This window comes from Megalobrama amblycephala, linkage group LG20 (assembly GCF_018812025.1).
Source record: "Megalobrama amblycephala isolate DHTTF-2021 linkage group LG20, ASM1881202v1, whole genome shotgun sequence".
NCBI classification, from domain to species: Eukaryota; Metazoa; Chordata; class Actinopteri; order Cypriniformes; family Xenocyprididae; genus Megalobrama; species Megalobrama amblycephala.
In genome coordinates, this window is record NC_063063.1 from 33,922,598 (window position 1) to 33,938,284 (window position 15,687).

The 15,687-nt window shown below is 34.7% G+C and overlaps 1 protein-coding gene across 6 annotated transcripts; it reads left to right on the plus strand.

The window, feature by feature from the left end:
• The first annotated feature begins 595 nt into the window (after positions 1 to 595).
• On the plus strand, positions 596 to 15,305 carry LOC125255746 (testis-expressed protein 47). 6 transcript variants are annotated; one of them, XM_048171212.1, is made up of 10 exons: positions 596 to 660; positions 3,310 to 3,543; positions 3,639 to 3,795; positions 4,287 to 5,324; positions 7,260 to 7,332; positions 7,500 to 7,603; positions 10,784 to 10,848; positions 11,085 to 11,295; positions 11,555 to 11,711; positions 14,626 to 15,305. In XM_048171212.1, the coding sequence occupies exons 4-10, from the start codon at positions 5,223 to 5,225 to the stop codon at positions 14,697 to 14,699; spliced, it is 786 nt and encodes a 261-aa protein (XP_048027169.1). In that variant the 5' UTR covers positions 596 to 660; positions 3,310 to 3,543; positions 3,639 to 3,795; positions 4,287 to 5,222; the 3' UTR covers positions 14,700 to 15,305. The 6 variants fall into 6 exon arrangements, with proteins under 6 accessions (XP_048027169.1, XP_048027173.1, XP_048027172.1 ...); XM_048171216.1 differs by lacking the exons at positions 596 to 660; positions 14,626 to 15,305 and adding exons at positions 13,207 to 13,261; positions 13,817 to 13,893 and having other exon boundaries at positions 2,916 to 3,543; XM_048171215.1 differs by lacking the exons at positions 596 to 660; positions 14,626 to 15,305 and adding an exon at positions 13,207 to 13,893 and having other exon boundaries at positions 2,916 to 3,543.
• Positions 15,306 to 15,687: the final 382 nt, after the last annotated feature.

Consider the following 15,687-nt stretch of genomic DNA (forward strand, 5'->3'; position numbering starts at 1 on the left):
ACAAGAATACTTTTTGTGTGCCAAAAAAACAAAAATAACTACTTTATGACAATATCTAGCGATGGCCGATTTTAAAACGCTGCTTTGAATCTTTTGTTCTTGTGATCTTTTGTTACCTTTCTGGGCATTGAAAGTGTAAATTAACTTGCTGTCAATGCAATCGGATTTCATCAAAAATATCTTAATTTGTGTTCTGAAGATGAACGAAGGTCTTACGGGTGTGGAACGACATGAGGGAGAGTAATAAATGACAGAATTTAAATTTTTGGGTGAACGAACGCTTTAACTTTCAAATGTTTTATTTTGATCACAGACATCAGTGTTTACACGGGAAATGTAAAGTTTTATCCCAGTACTCATGTGATAATTATCAAATATCAAATAACATTATATTTAAGCCACATGGAATGGGAATTTTATCCGCCAAAAACATGGATTTTACCCGAACGCCATTTTCACCTGGTGGACTTTCTACTCGAGGACCTTGATAGAAATGTAGTGGAGTGAAAATTATCAAATTTGCAAAGTCCCTTTCAAGGAAAGTCGGTATGGAAGGAGTGAACCGTCTTTCTATATATATAGTCTTTGATATTTAAAAAGAGAATTCAGAGAAGAGAGAGCGAGTTAACGGAGCTCACAACATCAGTGGAGACAATCAGGGTGAGTTTTGGGCAATACTGTTCAATGCTTACACCAATCGAACATTATTTTAAAAGAAAATTCAGTAACACTTTGGTATGGGGAGCACATATTCACTATTAACCATGACTTTTGCCTTAATAAACTCTTAATTTACTGTTTATTAATAGTTAGTAAGGTTAAGTTCAGGAGTAGGATTTAGGGATGTAGAAAATGATCATGCAGAATAAGGCATTAATATGTGCTTTATAAGCAGTAATAAACAGCTAATATGTAGTTAAAAGTGAGAGTTGTTCCCCATACTGAAGTGTTAATGAAAACTTTGATTGGGGGACTTTTTTCCTAATAAAAAACAAAATGAAATCCAAAACATACTCCTGGTCATTATGAAAGATTCATCACTGTGTGCTATTCTAAAGAAATAAAAGGTTCATAACGTATGTAATTTTTCATCAAAAGGGCTCTTCACACTTGAAATTGCTAAAAGATTTAACCTCTGGGTCAAGTCCGTATATGACTATCTTCTTTCAGACAAACAGAATCCCGGGCCAAATACATTTAAAAATATCACTTTTTTTTGAAGGCAATCTGATTTTTAAATTTCCAACATATTTGTGAAATGTTCATTTTAAGTCAGGGTCATATAGTCATTTTTAAGCAACGAGTTGAGTTAAACAAAACTGTCCAGCAGTGTCGATCAAACATTTAACCCAATCGTACTGGGTTAGTCACATATTAAAACACCAAAGCCTTTTCATGGGTTGTTTTTAACCCAGTATTTATTAGAAAATAGCCTGTATTTCACCAAAATTACAGAGTTCCATCACCCGTAAGACCTTGGGACTCATCTTCAGAATAGATGTTTATATTGTCGTCAATCATTTTGGCTTTAACACTCCTGATGGTCTGAGGTGTATTGCCGGCGATAGCCAGCTGCGTTTTTTTTCTTACCAGTGTGAAAGAGACTCAAAATACTCAGTTAATGTTGCACATACAATTAAGAGTTATACACCATTTTAATCTGTGGAATATCTTCTTTTATTTGTGTACACTCAGAGTAAAAACAAAATATTGTGCTTTTTGTAAAATAAAGAAAACTAACATGATGCGTGATCTCTCGTCTCCCTCTGAACGAAGTCCAATCTGATAGTTCTCAGAAAATGAACTGTAACTTAGTGAATACTAATCACAAAAAAAATGTGACTTATGTCTAAAGAAACGTTGAAATGTCAGGTTTTAAATCGTGTAAGTCAAATCGAAAACAAACATTCTGTGTTTATGTAATCTGTATGAAAAGAGAGCCATGTCAGAAATCCGTGATTCAGCTCATTATCCGCTAATGCGGCCACGCCCACGGAGCCAGCGCTATTCAGACGCAAATTCAGAGGCAATACATGCATTCATCATCTCAATCGTGTATTTATTGTCTTGAAAAGTGTTTGAATAGCCATAGTTAGCGATCTCTGGCCTCTGTTAGTTCGGTTAGTTCCTGGATTGCCTATTCTTCTTTAGTGCTCAGGCATTTATGGACTAAAGGTGTACAGAGCGCCCTCCGGCTGCAAGTATGAATTGAAAACACAGTATCCAGCGCTCATAGTAATGACAATAAATCCTGAATAAATATTACTCTTTTGTATAGAAAATTGACAAACATATGAGAATCCATCAATATTTCTCCAAATGTGCATGCTTTTAAGCTAAAAGCCTATATGAAATGCCATAGAGGTAACATAATTGTTCAGACACTTATAGAATATAATAGAATACCATTATTTTAAATTGTAATCATATTTCACAGTATTGCTGTTTTTTCTGTATGTTTGATTTACACCATGATGAGATTTGAATCATGATCACAGAGGGTTTTTTCACAGCCTACCTGACTGAAAGGCCTCATTAATATGCAAGTCATTTCAGGTCATTATTATGTGATTCTTTTGTCTTCTCAGGTGTAAATGACCCATTATTCATGATGATTCACGCCTCCACGCATACTGTGTTTCTTGACCAAAGATGTTTTAGAAAATTTAAATCTCTCTATTGTTTTATATGAACAAGCAGGCAGCATAATTTTTACCTCATTTTGAAGTAAAAACTCTAGTCTACAACCTCAAATACCCAGAAGTCTTGTGAACACAGATTTAATATTTTTTTTTTGGCTTTATTTCAGTGACTTAAGTTTTTTGTTTTTTCAATAACCACGCATAAACGTTATTCCTTCAAAAACACAAACATGTACATACATGTTCCTCACATATTATTGTAGCCTAGTTTGTGCTGAATACAGTGTAATGACACTTTTTCCATTAATATGTTTATGAACAACTGAAAAAAGCACAAATGTCAGGGCATGTCAAAACTTCTCCAGGGTCCCAAAAATCCTCAGACCCCTGAGGGTTAATAAGATTTTAGGCTGGTGTCCTCCATGATTCCTGTTCCTTCTGACAACAAAGCACTTGAGCTCGTAATCACAAAGTGGGAAGTAGGAAATTTCCGATAGCACGTGCATAAATTACTGCATGAAATGTTCCTTCACCTGGGGTCAAAAGCGGAGTTTAAAGCACTGATCAGCACAGTGAGAAACAAATAAAACACCAAAAACTTTTTATGTTGATTTTAATAGTCATTCATTAAGGCAGGACGCTCTCACCGAATCTCTTGTTTTGCTAGAGCTCTGCACAGGAAGCAGTGGGCGACATGGAGAAAGCCTGTTCTGATCTGACGGACTCCATCAAGGCTCAATGCAGTGAGATGATCCATCTGATCAGAGCTCAGGAGGAGACGGCCGTGAGTCAGGCTGAGAAGGTTCAGGAGCAGCTGCAGCAGGAGCTTTCTGAGCTTCAACAGAGAGACGCAAACATTCAGATGCTTCTGAGTTCTGAAGACGACTTCCTGATCCTCCAGGTTGCTTTAACGTCCTCCTTCCTGTAGATCAATGCTTTTAAATGGGTCTGTTATTAACATTAATGCATCCTGTGTTTTGTTGTGCCGTTCGCCAGAGCTTTAGATCTCTCTCAAATCCTCAAAAGTGTGAAAATTCACCCATTAATATGAGTTGTGACGGCTTATTTGGACAAGTGAGGAAATCAATCTCTGACAGAAAAGACAAAATGATGGATTTACTTGAAGAGAATCGCATACTCTTGTCTGAGGAAGGTGAGGTGACCACACTGACACAGTTTGAATCAAAATCTTACATTAAATCATTACAATCAGTTGAGCTGTTAAGGCCCATTCACACCAGGAGCGATACGCCTTAAAGGGTTAGTTCATCCAAAAATGACATTTCTGTCATTTATTACTCTCCCTCATGTCGTTCCACACCCGTTCATCTTCAGAACACAAATTAAGATATTTTTGATGAAATCTGAGTAATTAATGACAGAATTTTAATTTTGGGTGAAATAATCATTCTAATTCTATGAGGAAAGCATTGATGATGACACACAGGAAGGATATCGTTGTCTTTTTCCAGCTGATGAATCAGAATCAAACGTTAGAAGAAACAGAACATTATTGTGGACACTGATATTGTTCTTGGTGTGAAAGACCCTTTACAGCTTTTATTTAATATCCTGTTTCACTCAAAATGACGTCACATTACAGAGATTTGACTTTGAAATCTTTTTCTGCATTTGTCTCCACAGTTCAGAAAGTTCAGGTTTTCTAGCTTCTTCACTCCAAGAACCGAGAAGAATTTTTCCTTTTTTCTTTTTAAAGTCTTGAAGTATTATGTGAAAAATCGAAGGGTTTTCCATAACAACCTGTTTTACGTTAAGATATCAACCATACATTGGTGTTTTATTTTCTTATTATTTTAAAGATTTCATTTATAATCATTTGCCATTTATGTAGTTGTCATTGATTTATCATTTTTCATATTGTCATTTGATTTACATCATTTATCCATTAATCATTTTACTATCATTATTATGTTTTTATATTACTTATAATTTCCTTTCTATTGCTGTGAAATCTTATGATTGTGTGGTCTAAAGAGATGTTTGTCTCCATTTCAAGGTTTTAATCGATGTTGTGAAGCAGTAATTTTCCATTGAATTGCATTGAATCATACGCAACAAACTTTTATTCAATAAACTCTGCTCTTTTATTATCATCAATTTGTCTCCTGCTTCTGCTGAGATTTGAATTTAAAGTAGCATTTATGTATTTGGTGAAAATCTGTGTCCTTCTACAGTGTGCAGTTCTGAATATTGTTCACTCAAACAGACACCAGTTATACTGACATTAAAAAAAAAAAAAGTTATATGAACATTTAAATAAGGTGTATCTAATCAGTTTAATGTATATCTGCATCATGGTGAGCAGGATCTGATTGCAGATAGTGGTTTCATAGAGAAATAGCAAAAGTATACATAAGTCCAAAACTGAAGAAGAACTGAACAACATCCATAGAAAGGACAATAAACTGGGGCTACACAAGACTGAAGAGACACAACTGATCAACAAAGGGACTAACATGGCAGAGGAAACCAGAGAACCGGGAACAATGCAAACTAAAGGATTGTCCCGCCCCCTCCACTGATGTTGCTTAGCAACCAGTGCAAACACACACGCCACTCATGGCTTCCCGGGAACTGGACGCAGAGTTGGGCAGATCATCGCTGGAGGACAGAGTGTCTCTGTTCGGCCGGCTGATGGAGAAACACAGGACTGGCAGGAAGGTTTGTGATGTTCTTCTGTTCTCTGGAGGAGCGTGTCAGATTTCTGCGGGGTTACACCTCGACAACACCCTCACCTGCATTCACAGCGCTGGTGCACACTTTAGTACACACTTCAGTGCACACTTCAACCCTGAGCTTGTTCAGACGCAGGACTTCTGTGTGCGATTTGTGTCAAAACTCAGGGATTTACAAAGAACTTTCTGGATTGGAGACTTTATTCCTTGCTACTTTTCAAATGTCTTCACTGTAAAAAGAATTGTTGGTTTAACTTAAAAAAGTAAGTTAGCTGGTTGACTTAAAATTTTGAGTTCATTGAAATAAAAAATTTGAGTTAATACAATGAAGGCGATTGATTTAATCAACAGAAACTCAAGATATTGTCTGAAACACATTAATTATTGAAGTTGATTTGACAAAAGAAAAAATGTTGTGATAACAAATCATGAAAATTATTTTTTACAGTGTATAAGTATAGATTTTAATTTTAATCCTTGTCCCAGATCAGCATTACTGGTAACTAAATAAAACTAAAACTTTTTTGGAAATTATAAATATAAATATATAAAACTTTAATATAAATATATACTGAAATAAATTACAGTTTAAGTTGAATTTAAGTAAAATGACTAAAAACTGAAATAAAAATAAATTAAAGCTATATAGAAATACATAAAACATAATAAAAATGACTAATAAATCACTGTAATAAAAATGCCAGAAGAGACAAAATTACTAAAATTTAAACTAAAAATACTTTTAAAAAAATCTAATAAAAATATGTATAAAAACTATAATACTAAAATACCAGATTTAAAATTTCAATCAGAAAATATGTATGATTATCTAAATAAAGAGTGAAATAAAAGAAAAATATAGGAAAATATCAGAATATTTTATTGTGCATCATTTCTTATCAAACTCTAATTTTGCCAAATTATGCATAAATTATGAAAATATTACATACATTAATGTCAGCCATGGAATGAGCCTTAGTAAGTTAGTTAGTAAGTTTTTTAATGCTAAAATGTCATTTCCATCACAGAATAAATGTTGATTTATTTTTTTTTTTGTTTATGTGATGGAAATGACATGTATGTTGGTTCAGGGGAAAATGAAGGAATTCTGCATGTATGGATACTGCAGTGGACAAACTTTGAGAGTTTAAAAACATGTTTTAAAGGAGTTTCCTTTCTAGAAATCCTCAGGATGAAAAGTGCCGTAGAAACACACGCTTTCATATTGAAATAAGAGCTGTAGTTTGTCCAGCTGTAGTCATGGTCACTCAGCCTGGCGTATGTAAACGGGATCAGGCTGATGGGCATCAGAGGCACACGGGATTGTCAAGATTCAGGTTTAATTGCCCCAGGGGCAGAACTGGCGTCTCCAGGAGCCGGTAAACAGAGGCAGGGCTACAGCAGATCCAGACAGACAGAGACATGCGGAGCTCCAGTAAGGAGGAGAACGGCAGGAGTCTGTTCCACCGCCGGCTGACACACCGGAGACGGACACGGCCGGACAACGAGCTGGTCAGTGCCGAGAAGGACAGGATTTCACTGACATTAATGAATGTTTTAGAGATCTAAACAGAAGTAGAGTAGACTGAGCTTCACAAGAGTTTATGAGTCGATCACTCGAAAAATACTGGCTCAAAACAACCCAATCACTGGGTTTGTCCATTTTCAACCCAACTTGGATTTGTATGTTTATGTACATTTGTTACATTGCATTTTTAGTGTTTCTATGTATATATAATTAATTTTTTCTAAGTGTTACTACACATTGGAAAAATGCTTTCCATAGTAACTAAAAAAAAATCTTATTATAAATGTAGAATTTGTTTTTATTTCAGTTAGTTTTCACTGATAAACTCAAACTCTCTCAGAAACAGTCAGTCAGTTTGTCCTTCATCACTTCCTGTCTGTGTCTCTCGAGCAGAAGTTCCTGTTACACCGGCTCATCGTGGTCGGCCGTCTCTCCGGTGGACTCGCGGACCGGACGACGGTGGGAGGTTTGAGAGCATCTGATTACATGAACAATCTCAGATTTCCCAAAGAGTCTGTTTCTGATGAAAGCTTTAGAATGTCAGTGTGTGAAGCTGTGAACATCCTGAATTATCAAAGGACTTCAAGCACATAATCAGTGTCAAACTCTCTGAGGTTTTCCTCTGTGTCTCAGTTCACTTCGAGAGGCTGAACGTCAGTGTTCAGAGGAGCCGTCCGGGAGAAGAGGTCACCGGCGTCCTGCTGCTCTACCCTGAACACGCGCTGAACGTCATCGAGGTGCGACACCTTCATCATTCACTCACACTCGTCTTCATGTGGCCGTCTGTACACTGAGGAACACAAGAGGAGAATGTTCACTATTGGAAATGACATTTGAAACTTAAAAAAAAAAAAAAAAAAAACTATTTTAGGTTATTATCTAGTTTAAGTTTTAGTAAATCTAATGTGTGCTTTTGTAATTTTTATTAGCATTATTTCTATCTTTAATTCATTTTTATTTTAAAGGTGCAGTCACAATTGCAAGTAAAAAGTCAAAATTATTGTGAGAAAAAAGTAATTGCAAGAAAAAAGTTGCAATTACGGGAAAAAGTCAGAATTGAAAGAAAAAAGTCGCAATTGTGAGAAAATAAGTCAGAATTACGAGAAAAAAGTTCTAATTGTGAGAAAAATATCCGAATTGTAAGTAAAAAGTCAATTACGAGAAAAAAATCAGAATTGAAAGAAAAAAGTTGCAATTACGAGAAAAAAGTCAGAATTATGAGAAAAAGTTGCAATTACGAGAAAAAAGTCAGAATTGAAAGAAAAAAGTCTTAATTACGAGAAAAAAATCAGAATTGCAAAAAAAAGTCGCAATTACGAGAAAAAAGTCAGAATTATAAGAAAAAAGTCAGAAATATGAGAAAAAAGTTATAATTGTGAGAAAAAAGTTGCAATTAAGAGAAAAAAGTCAGAATCGAAAGAAAAGTCGCAATTTTAATTTAAGTTTTAGTAAATCTAATGTGTGCTTTAGTCATTTTTTATTAGCTTTATTTCTATCTTTAATTCATTTTTATTTTAAAGGTGCAGTCACAATTGCGAGTAAAAAGTCAAAATTATTGTGAGAAAAAAAGTCATAATTGAAAGAAAAAAGTCGCAATTATGAGAAAAAGTCAGAATTATAAGAAAGAAGTCGCAATTACGAGAAAAAAGTCAGAATTATGAGAAAAAAGTTGCAAGTACGAGAAAAAAGTCAGAATTGAAAGAAAAAAGTCTCAATTACGAGAAAAAAGTCAGAATTATGAGAAAAAAGTCAGAATCGAAAGAAAAGTCGCAATTTTAATTTAAGTTTTAGTAAATCTAATGTGTGCTTTAGTCTTTTTTATTAGCTTGATTTCTATCTTTAATTCATTTTTATTTTAAAGGTGCAGTCACAATTGCGAGTAAAAAGTCAAAATTATTGTGAGAAAAAAGTAATTGCAAGAAAAAAGTTGCAATTACGGGAAAAAGTCAGAATTGAAAGAAAAAAGTCGCAATTGCAAGAAAATAAGTCAGAATTACGAGAAAAAAAGTTGTAATTGTGAGAAAAATATCCGAATTGTAAGAAAAAAGTCAATTACGAGAAAAAAGTCAGAATTGAAAGAAAAAAGTCGCAATTACGAGAAAAAAGTTGCAATTACGAGAAAAAAGTCAGAATTATGAGAAAAAAGTCGCAATTACGAGAAAAAGTCAGAATTGAAAGAAAGAAGTCGGAATTAAAAAAGTCGCAATTACGAGAAAAAAGTCAGAATTATAAGAAAGAAGTCGCAATTACGAGAAAAAAGTCAGAATTATGAGAAAAAAGTTGCAATTAAGAGAAAAAGTCAGAATCGAAAGAAAAGTCACAATTTTAATTTAAGTTTTAGTAAACCTAATGTGTGCTTTTGTCATTTTTATTAGCTTTATTTCTATCTTTAATTCATTTTTATTTTAAAGGTGCAGTCACAATTGCGAGTAAAAATTATTAGTAAAAAATTATTGTGAGAAAAAAGTAAGAATTGAAAGAAAAAAGTCATAATTGCGAGAAAAAAGTTGCAATTACGAGAAAAAGTCAGAATTCAAAGAAAAAAGTCGCAATTGTGAGAAAATAAGTCAGAATTACAAGAAAAAAAGTCGCAATTACGAGAAAAACGTCAGAATTATGAGAAAAAAGTCGCAATTACGAGAAAAAAGTCAGAATTGAAAGAAAAAAGTCTCAATTACGAGAAAAAGTCAGAATTGTGAGAAAAAAGTCGCAATTACAAGAAAAAAGTCAGAATTGCAAAAAAAGTCGCAACTACGAGAAAAAAGTCAGAATTATGAGAAAAAGTTATAATTGTGAGAAAAAAGTTGCAATTAAGAGAAAAAAGTCAAGAATCGAAAGAAAAGTCGCAATTTTAATTTAAGTTTTAGTAAATCTAATGTGTGCTTTAGTCATTTTTATTAGCTTTGATTTCTATCTTTAATTCATTTTTATTTTAAAGGTGCAGTCAGAATTGCGAGTAAAAAGTCAAAATTATTGCGAGAAAAAAGTCATAATTGCGAGAAAAAAGTTGCAATTACGAGAAAAAGTCAGAATTGAAAGAAAAAAGTCGTAATTGCGAGAAAATAAGTCAGAATTATGAGAAAAAAAGTTGTAATTGTGAGAAAAATATCCGAATTGTAAGAAAAAAATCAATTACGAGAAAAAAGTCAGAATTGAAAGAAAAAAGTCGCAATTACGAGAAAAAAGTCAGAATTATGAGAAAAAAGTCGCAATTACGAGAACAAAGTCAGAATTGAAAGAAAAAAGTCACAATTACGAGAAAAAAGTCAGAATTATGAGAAAAAAGTCACAATTACGAGAACAAAGTCAGAATCGAAAGAAAAGTTGCAATTTTAATTTAAGTTTTAGTAAATCTAATGTGTGCTTTTGTCATTTTTACTAGCAATATTTCTATCTTTAATTCATTTTTATTTTAAAGGTACATTAAGCAATTTCTGAGAAACGCTGTTGATGTTTGAAACACACCCCTAACCCAAAAGAATCACACCCCTATCTTGATAGCTCCGCCCCCAAATTCACCAACACACTATGCGACACAGGCACCTCCCCCTCATGAGTGGACACGCCCCTTACTGCTGATTGGCTACAAGTGTGTTTTGACACTCAATTTGATCCACTTTCAACAGCGTTTCTCAGAAATCACTTCCTGCACCTTTAATGCTGATATTATCCACACAGTGAACAAACTCAGTCTAGATCTAAAAATGAGGTTCAGCTGAAGCTTTTCAGCGTGCAAAATATCCAAGTGTTTGTTTTCCACAGAAGAAAGAAAGTCTTACAGGTTTGCAATGACATGAGAGATTTGGTTTTAGCTGAATGCATTACATTCCCAAAATCTGGAATAGTTCAGGAACATTTCGCATGTAACAGAAGCAGTGATAATAAAATGTAAATCCATGATGTCTTTCATCCATTAGTGTTCCACTGAAGCTCTGCTGTCTGTTCTGCAAGACCTGCGACACATGGAGGAAAACCTGCACAGGTGAGGCGAACGCAGATCATCTTTACAGCCATACGCCAGTGTCCAAACATCTACTGTTCTTCTCGAACAAGAACAAATGTGAGGCTTGATTTTGTCCGTGTTGTGGTTTGCTATTGGTGGATCTCATGTGAGTGACAGGTTGCCCCGCCCTCGTCATCAGAGAAGAGATGTGGTTATGTCCCTGTAATTTGCTCTAGCGGAGCTGCAGAAGTTGACGGTTCCTCTCTGACCCGCAGTGGCCTGATCCTGGAGCCCAGAATCCTGCTGGTGTCCCACGACCTTCACAGCAGACTCTTCCAGCAGTGGAACTACAAGCTGCTGAGCGAGTCTGACGGCCGCCGTACCGTCGTCTCTGAGGACCAGAGCTCAGAGGAACTAGTGAGAGAGACTCTCCGTCAGGTCCTGCGGCTCGGGCGTCACCTCTTCAACGCAGCTGAACAGATGACGGTAAGATTATTTTAGTTAACATTACAGTTATCATTCTTGGCCTTAAAAAATGGAAGTGTAATCTTGCGGGCTCATTATAAAAGTCAACTTCAACATCAAATGACATTGTTATTTCATCACGGAAGGAACGCATCGTCTAGGGAAAGTGACGTCTGATCCTAAACAAAACATTAGCTTAAGTGTGCGTTATCATCATGTACATAGTTGAGCCTGTGATGATTTGGGATGTGGATTATGGGAGATCTGTGTGTTTGAACAGGGATCTAAAGTGATTCCAGATGAAGTTCTGAAGGACGCAGCAGATGTGATTCCTCCTCAGGCCGCAGTGTGTCGTCTGGTCCAGATGGAGGCGCTGTTGAGCCCCGCGCGCTACTTGAGCACATATCATTCACCTCTTCATCAGCTGCTGGACTCTGGTAACTCATCATCACATTCTGCTTAATGCTCCTCATGTGACATTATCCACACGCCAGCGGTATATTATTTAAAATATGCAGTATTTATACATCAAAGAATTTTATTATTATGGAAGCTTGTTTCCGCCACAGAAAAAATAAAGGTAATTGCGACTGTGTTCTCTCACAATTCTGACTTTTCCTCACAATTGCAAATTTAGATGTAAACACAGAGTTGAGAGAAAAATGTGAGTTATAAAGTCAGAATTGCGGGATATAAACTCACAATTGTGAGAAGAAACTTAAAATTATTGTGAGAAAAAAGTCAGAATTACAAGAAAAAAGTTGCAATTGCAAGAAAAAGGTCTAAATTGCAAGGAAACAATCAGAATTGCAAGAAAAAAGTCACAATTACGAGAAAAAAAGTCAAAATTGTGAGAAAAAAGTCATAATTGCAAGAAAAAAGTCGTAATTACAAGATAAAAGTCTGAATTTCAAGGAAAAATCTGAATTGCGAGAAAAAAGTCCCAAATATAAGAAAAAAGTCTGAATTTCAAGAAAAAGTCAGAACTGCGAGGAAAAAATTGCAATAAGAAAAAAGTCAAAATTGTGAGAAAAAAGTCAGAATTACAAGAAAAAAAGTTGCAATTGCAAGAAAAAAGTCACAATTACGAGAAAAAAAGTCAAAATTGTGAGAAAAGAGTCAGAATTGCAAGAAAAAAGTCGTAATTACAAGATAAAAGTCTGAATTTCAAGGAAAAATCAGAATTGAGAGAAAACAGACAAAATTGTAAGAAAAGGCAGAATTGCGAGGAAAAAGTCAATTGTGAGAAAAAAGTTGCAATTACAAGAAAAAAGTCTAAATTGCAAGAAAAAAGTCGTAATTACGAGAAAAAGTCAAAATTATTATGAGAAAAAAGTCAGAATTGCAAGAAAAAAGTTGCAATTATGAGAAAAAAGTCAAAATTGTGAAAAAAGTTTTAATTGCGAGAAAAAAGTAAAAAACTATTATGAGAAAAAATCAGAATTGCGAGAAAAAAGTCATAATTATAAGAAAAAAGTCTGAATTTCAAGAAAAAGTCAGAACTGCGAGGAAAAACTTGCAATAACAAGAAAAAAGTTGAAATTGTGAGAAAAAAGTTGCAATTGCGAGAACAAAAGGTCAGAAGTGCGAGAGAAAAAATCAGAATTGTAAGAAAAAAGTCAGAATTGCGAGAAAAAAAAAAATTGTCGTAATTATGAGAAAAAAGTCACAATTGTGAGATGCAACATTTTATCATTCAATTGTGACTTTATAACTCGCAAGAACTGTGATATAAAAAGTTGCAATTATCTTTATTTTTATTCCGTGGTGGAAACAAGCTTCCATAAATGTTTACGTTGTAATATAGAAAAAAATACTTTACCGCATTGATAATCATCACTGAAGATGTTTTTTCTGCAACAGTAACAAGGCTGGATCATTCTGTATGTTCGACTGAAGTGTGTTGTTTTGTCATCTGTTGATCATCTGAAGGACATGTTTTCGGGAGTTTTCGTCCCACCTCAGTGTAGGTTTGGATTTAGGGGAGGTACGACATCATGTTTTACCCTCTCAGTGCATGCAATCATGTGACCATATAGACTGCATGTGTGCATGAGATTGAACCGCCGGAGGAACGACGGATGTTATTCCCACTTCAACCCAAAGAACACAAAGCACTTCTCAGAGGTTTCTCCTCAGAAAAAGACCCCAGTAATCAGCAGCTAACAAAAATATCTTCAGAGAATGTAATGAACACGTTATTTCTGAATGTTCTCTGAACGTTAAAAATGTTTATAGCTTATAATCATTTTACAGCCTGACAACTATTGACCGATCGGGTCCGTTTTAGGAGAAACATCTGAGACAAAGTTAAACACACCCGAGGACTCGTTCAGCTCCAGCTCCAAACTCTGATAGTTTTATCATGACTCTGATTCTTGTTTATTCTCATTCTTTTCTTTAAAACTCTCATCTGACCTCCAACTAACTCCATGAATGTTCCCATCAACGCACGACTACATGTTCTCATTTCGTCTAGATAACTAATGCACATTTCAATGCATATGTCAATCATTTTTGTCACTTTTGTGTATTTTGACAGAATCTGTGTGGCCTGCAGTGGAACATCTTCAGATCGTTTGAACAACTTTATTAATAAATACACATTTTTTTTTCACAGCTGAGTGTTTGTTACCTCATTTTACCTCTGAAAGTTTATTTTCAGGTCAACATTAACGGTGACCAGATCATTTATTATGGCATGTTAAAATTGTCACTTTTTGAGGGTGAGCAAAAACACGCCGTTTTTGTGTGTGTCCCTTTAAATGCAAATGAGCTGCTGCTCCCAAGAAGAGGGCGGAGTTTCGAGAGCTCGTGTTATCAGCTCACGCAGACTCACTGAAAAAGAGCGAAGCTTACATTTTCTAAACCAAAAAAACAATGGAAAAAAAGAACACAAACTCAACTAGACCGCACACCAAAACAACACAAAACTGCGTTCTGAGTAAATGAACTGTTTCATACGGAGTTTTACAGAATGTTTGTGATGCTTCGGGCTGAGAGTGTAACGCTGGGAACGGAGCGAATGCACAGAGATGAAGAAGGGGAAGCTCTCAGTCCTGATGCATTGAGTTCAATCGGGAACGTTTCTTTAAAACTTATGAAAATGTTAGGACAAAACGTTCTTAAAACATTTAAAAAACTCTGCTCAACTCAGCTGCTTTGAAACAATGTGTGTGTGAAAAAATTTACTTTGACAAATAAACATTATGCAAACATTCCAAAAACATTCATCAAATATTAATAACACCATAACGATGTTCTGTTTTCTCTCAATGTTATGAGAACTTTTATCAAGTAAAAATAAGATTGTAAGGACGTTCTTGAATGTGATTCAGGCTCTTTCTTCAGGGTTCCTGATCCAGAAGCTCCAGCAGATGAAATCATATAAGATCATCCTCTATAATATCACACTGACTAAATGAGGAATGATTCAGCTTATTTTCACACACTTCATCTGTGTCGAGTAACGGCGTCTTAAATTAGACAACCTCATTCCCACAGCGGCCAGATAAAAATACACCCTCGTCATCTGTCAACACTGAAAACACAAGTGAGTTCATTCGCTTTCCTACGCACCTGCTTTTTATTTATTTTAAACTCTTCTCTCTCTCTCTCTCTCTCTCTATATATATATATATGTATATTTATTCAAAGTATCAAAATGTTCAGAACTACAGAAATAAATGTACAGTAAATGATCAAAAATGTACAGTGAGTTCTGAAAGTCAACATGAAAACAATATTGGCTTTATTTACTTTCCTAATAAATGTTGCTGGTTTTATTGTGAACAATTAATGAGTGCATGTTATTCTAAAGAACAAAAGTGTTTGTTTTCATAATGTGTGTGTATGTGATGGTAAAATATTCATCAATAGTTTGCCAAAAAGCAGTATTTTAAAGTCAGTTAAACATTTTTTGTTGACTTTACGTGCACTGTAAAATGTAATACGCTTTATCTACTCAATAAAATTGTGGCAACAGATTACATGCAATATTAAATTCAACATAAGAACTGAGTTATAATTAATCAAATTAATTTCTTCAAAGTCAACTATTTAAAAATGTGTCAAATTAGCAAACAACATTACAAAAACCACACTCTTAGCCCGGATTTTATATTTACTTAAAAAATATAATTACAATATACTTAAAATATTTAAGTTTGGTTGCATTACTTATAAAATATAAGTATATTCTACTAATTTGAATGTGTTAATAAATGTAAGTTAAATGCACTTAAATTATGAAGTTTTCCTCCTGGCCACGCCTCCTTCACACTGGTTTGCGGCAGGTAATGACGCCATTTTGTCGTGGTGTGTATGAATTCAAGGAGCTGTTGATGAGCAGTTGGAACATTTGTTTTGGCTGTTCTACAGACATTTTTTCCTAACATTTACCTTATAGTTTTT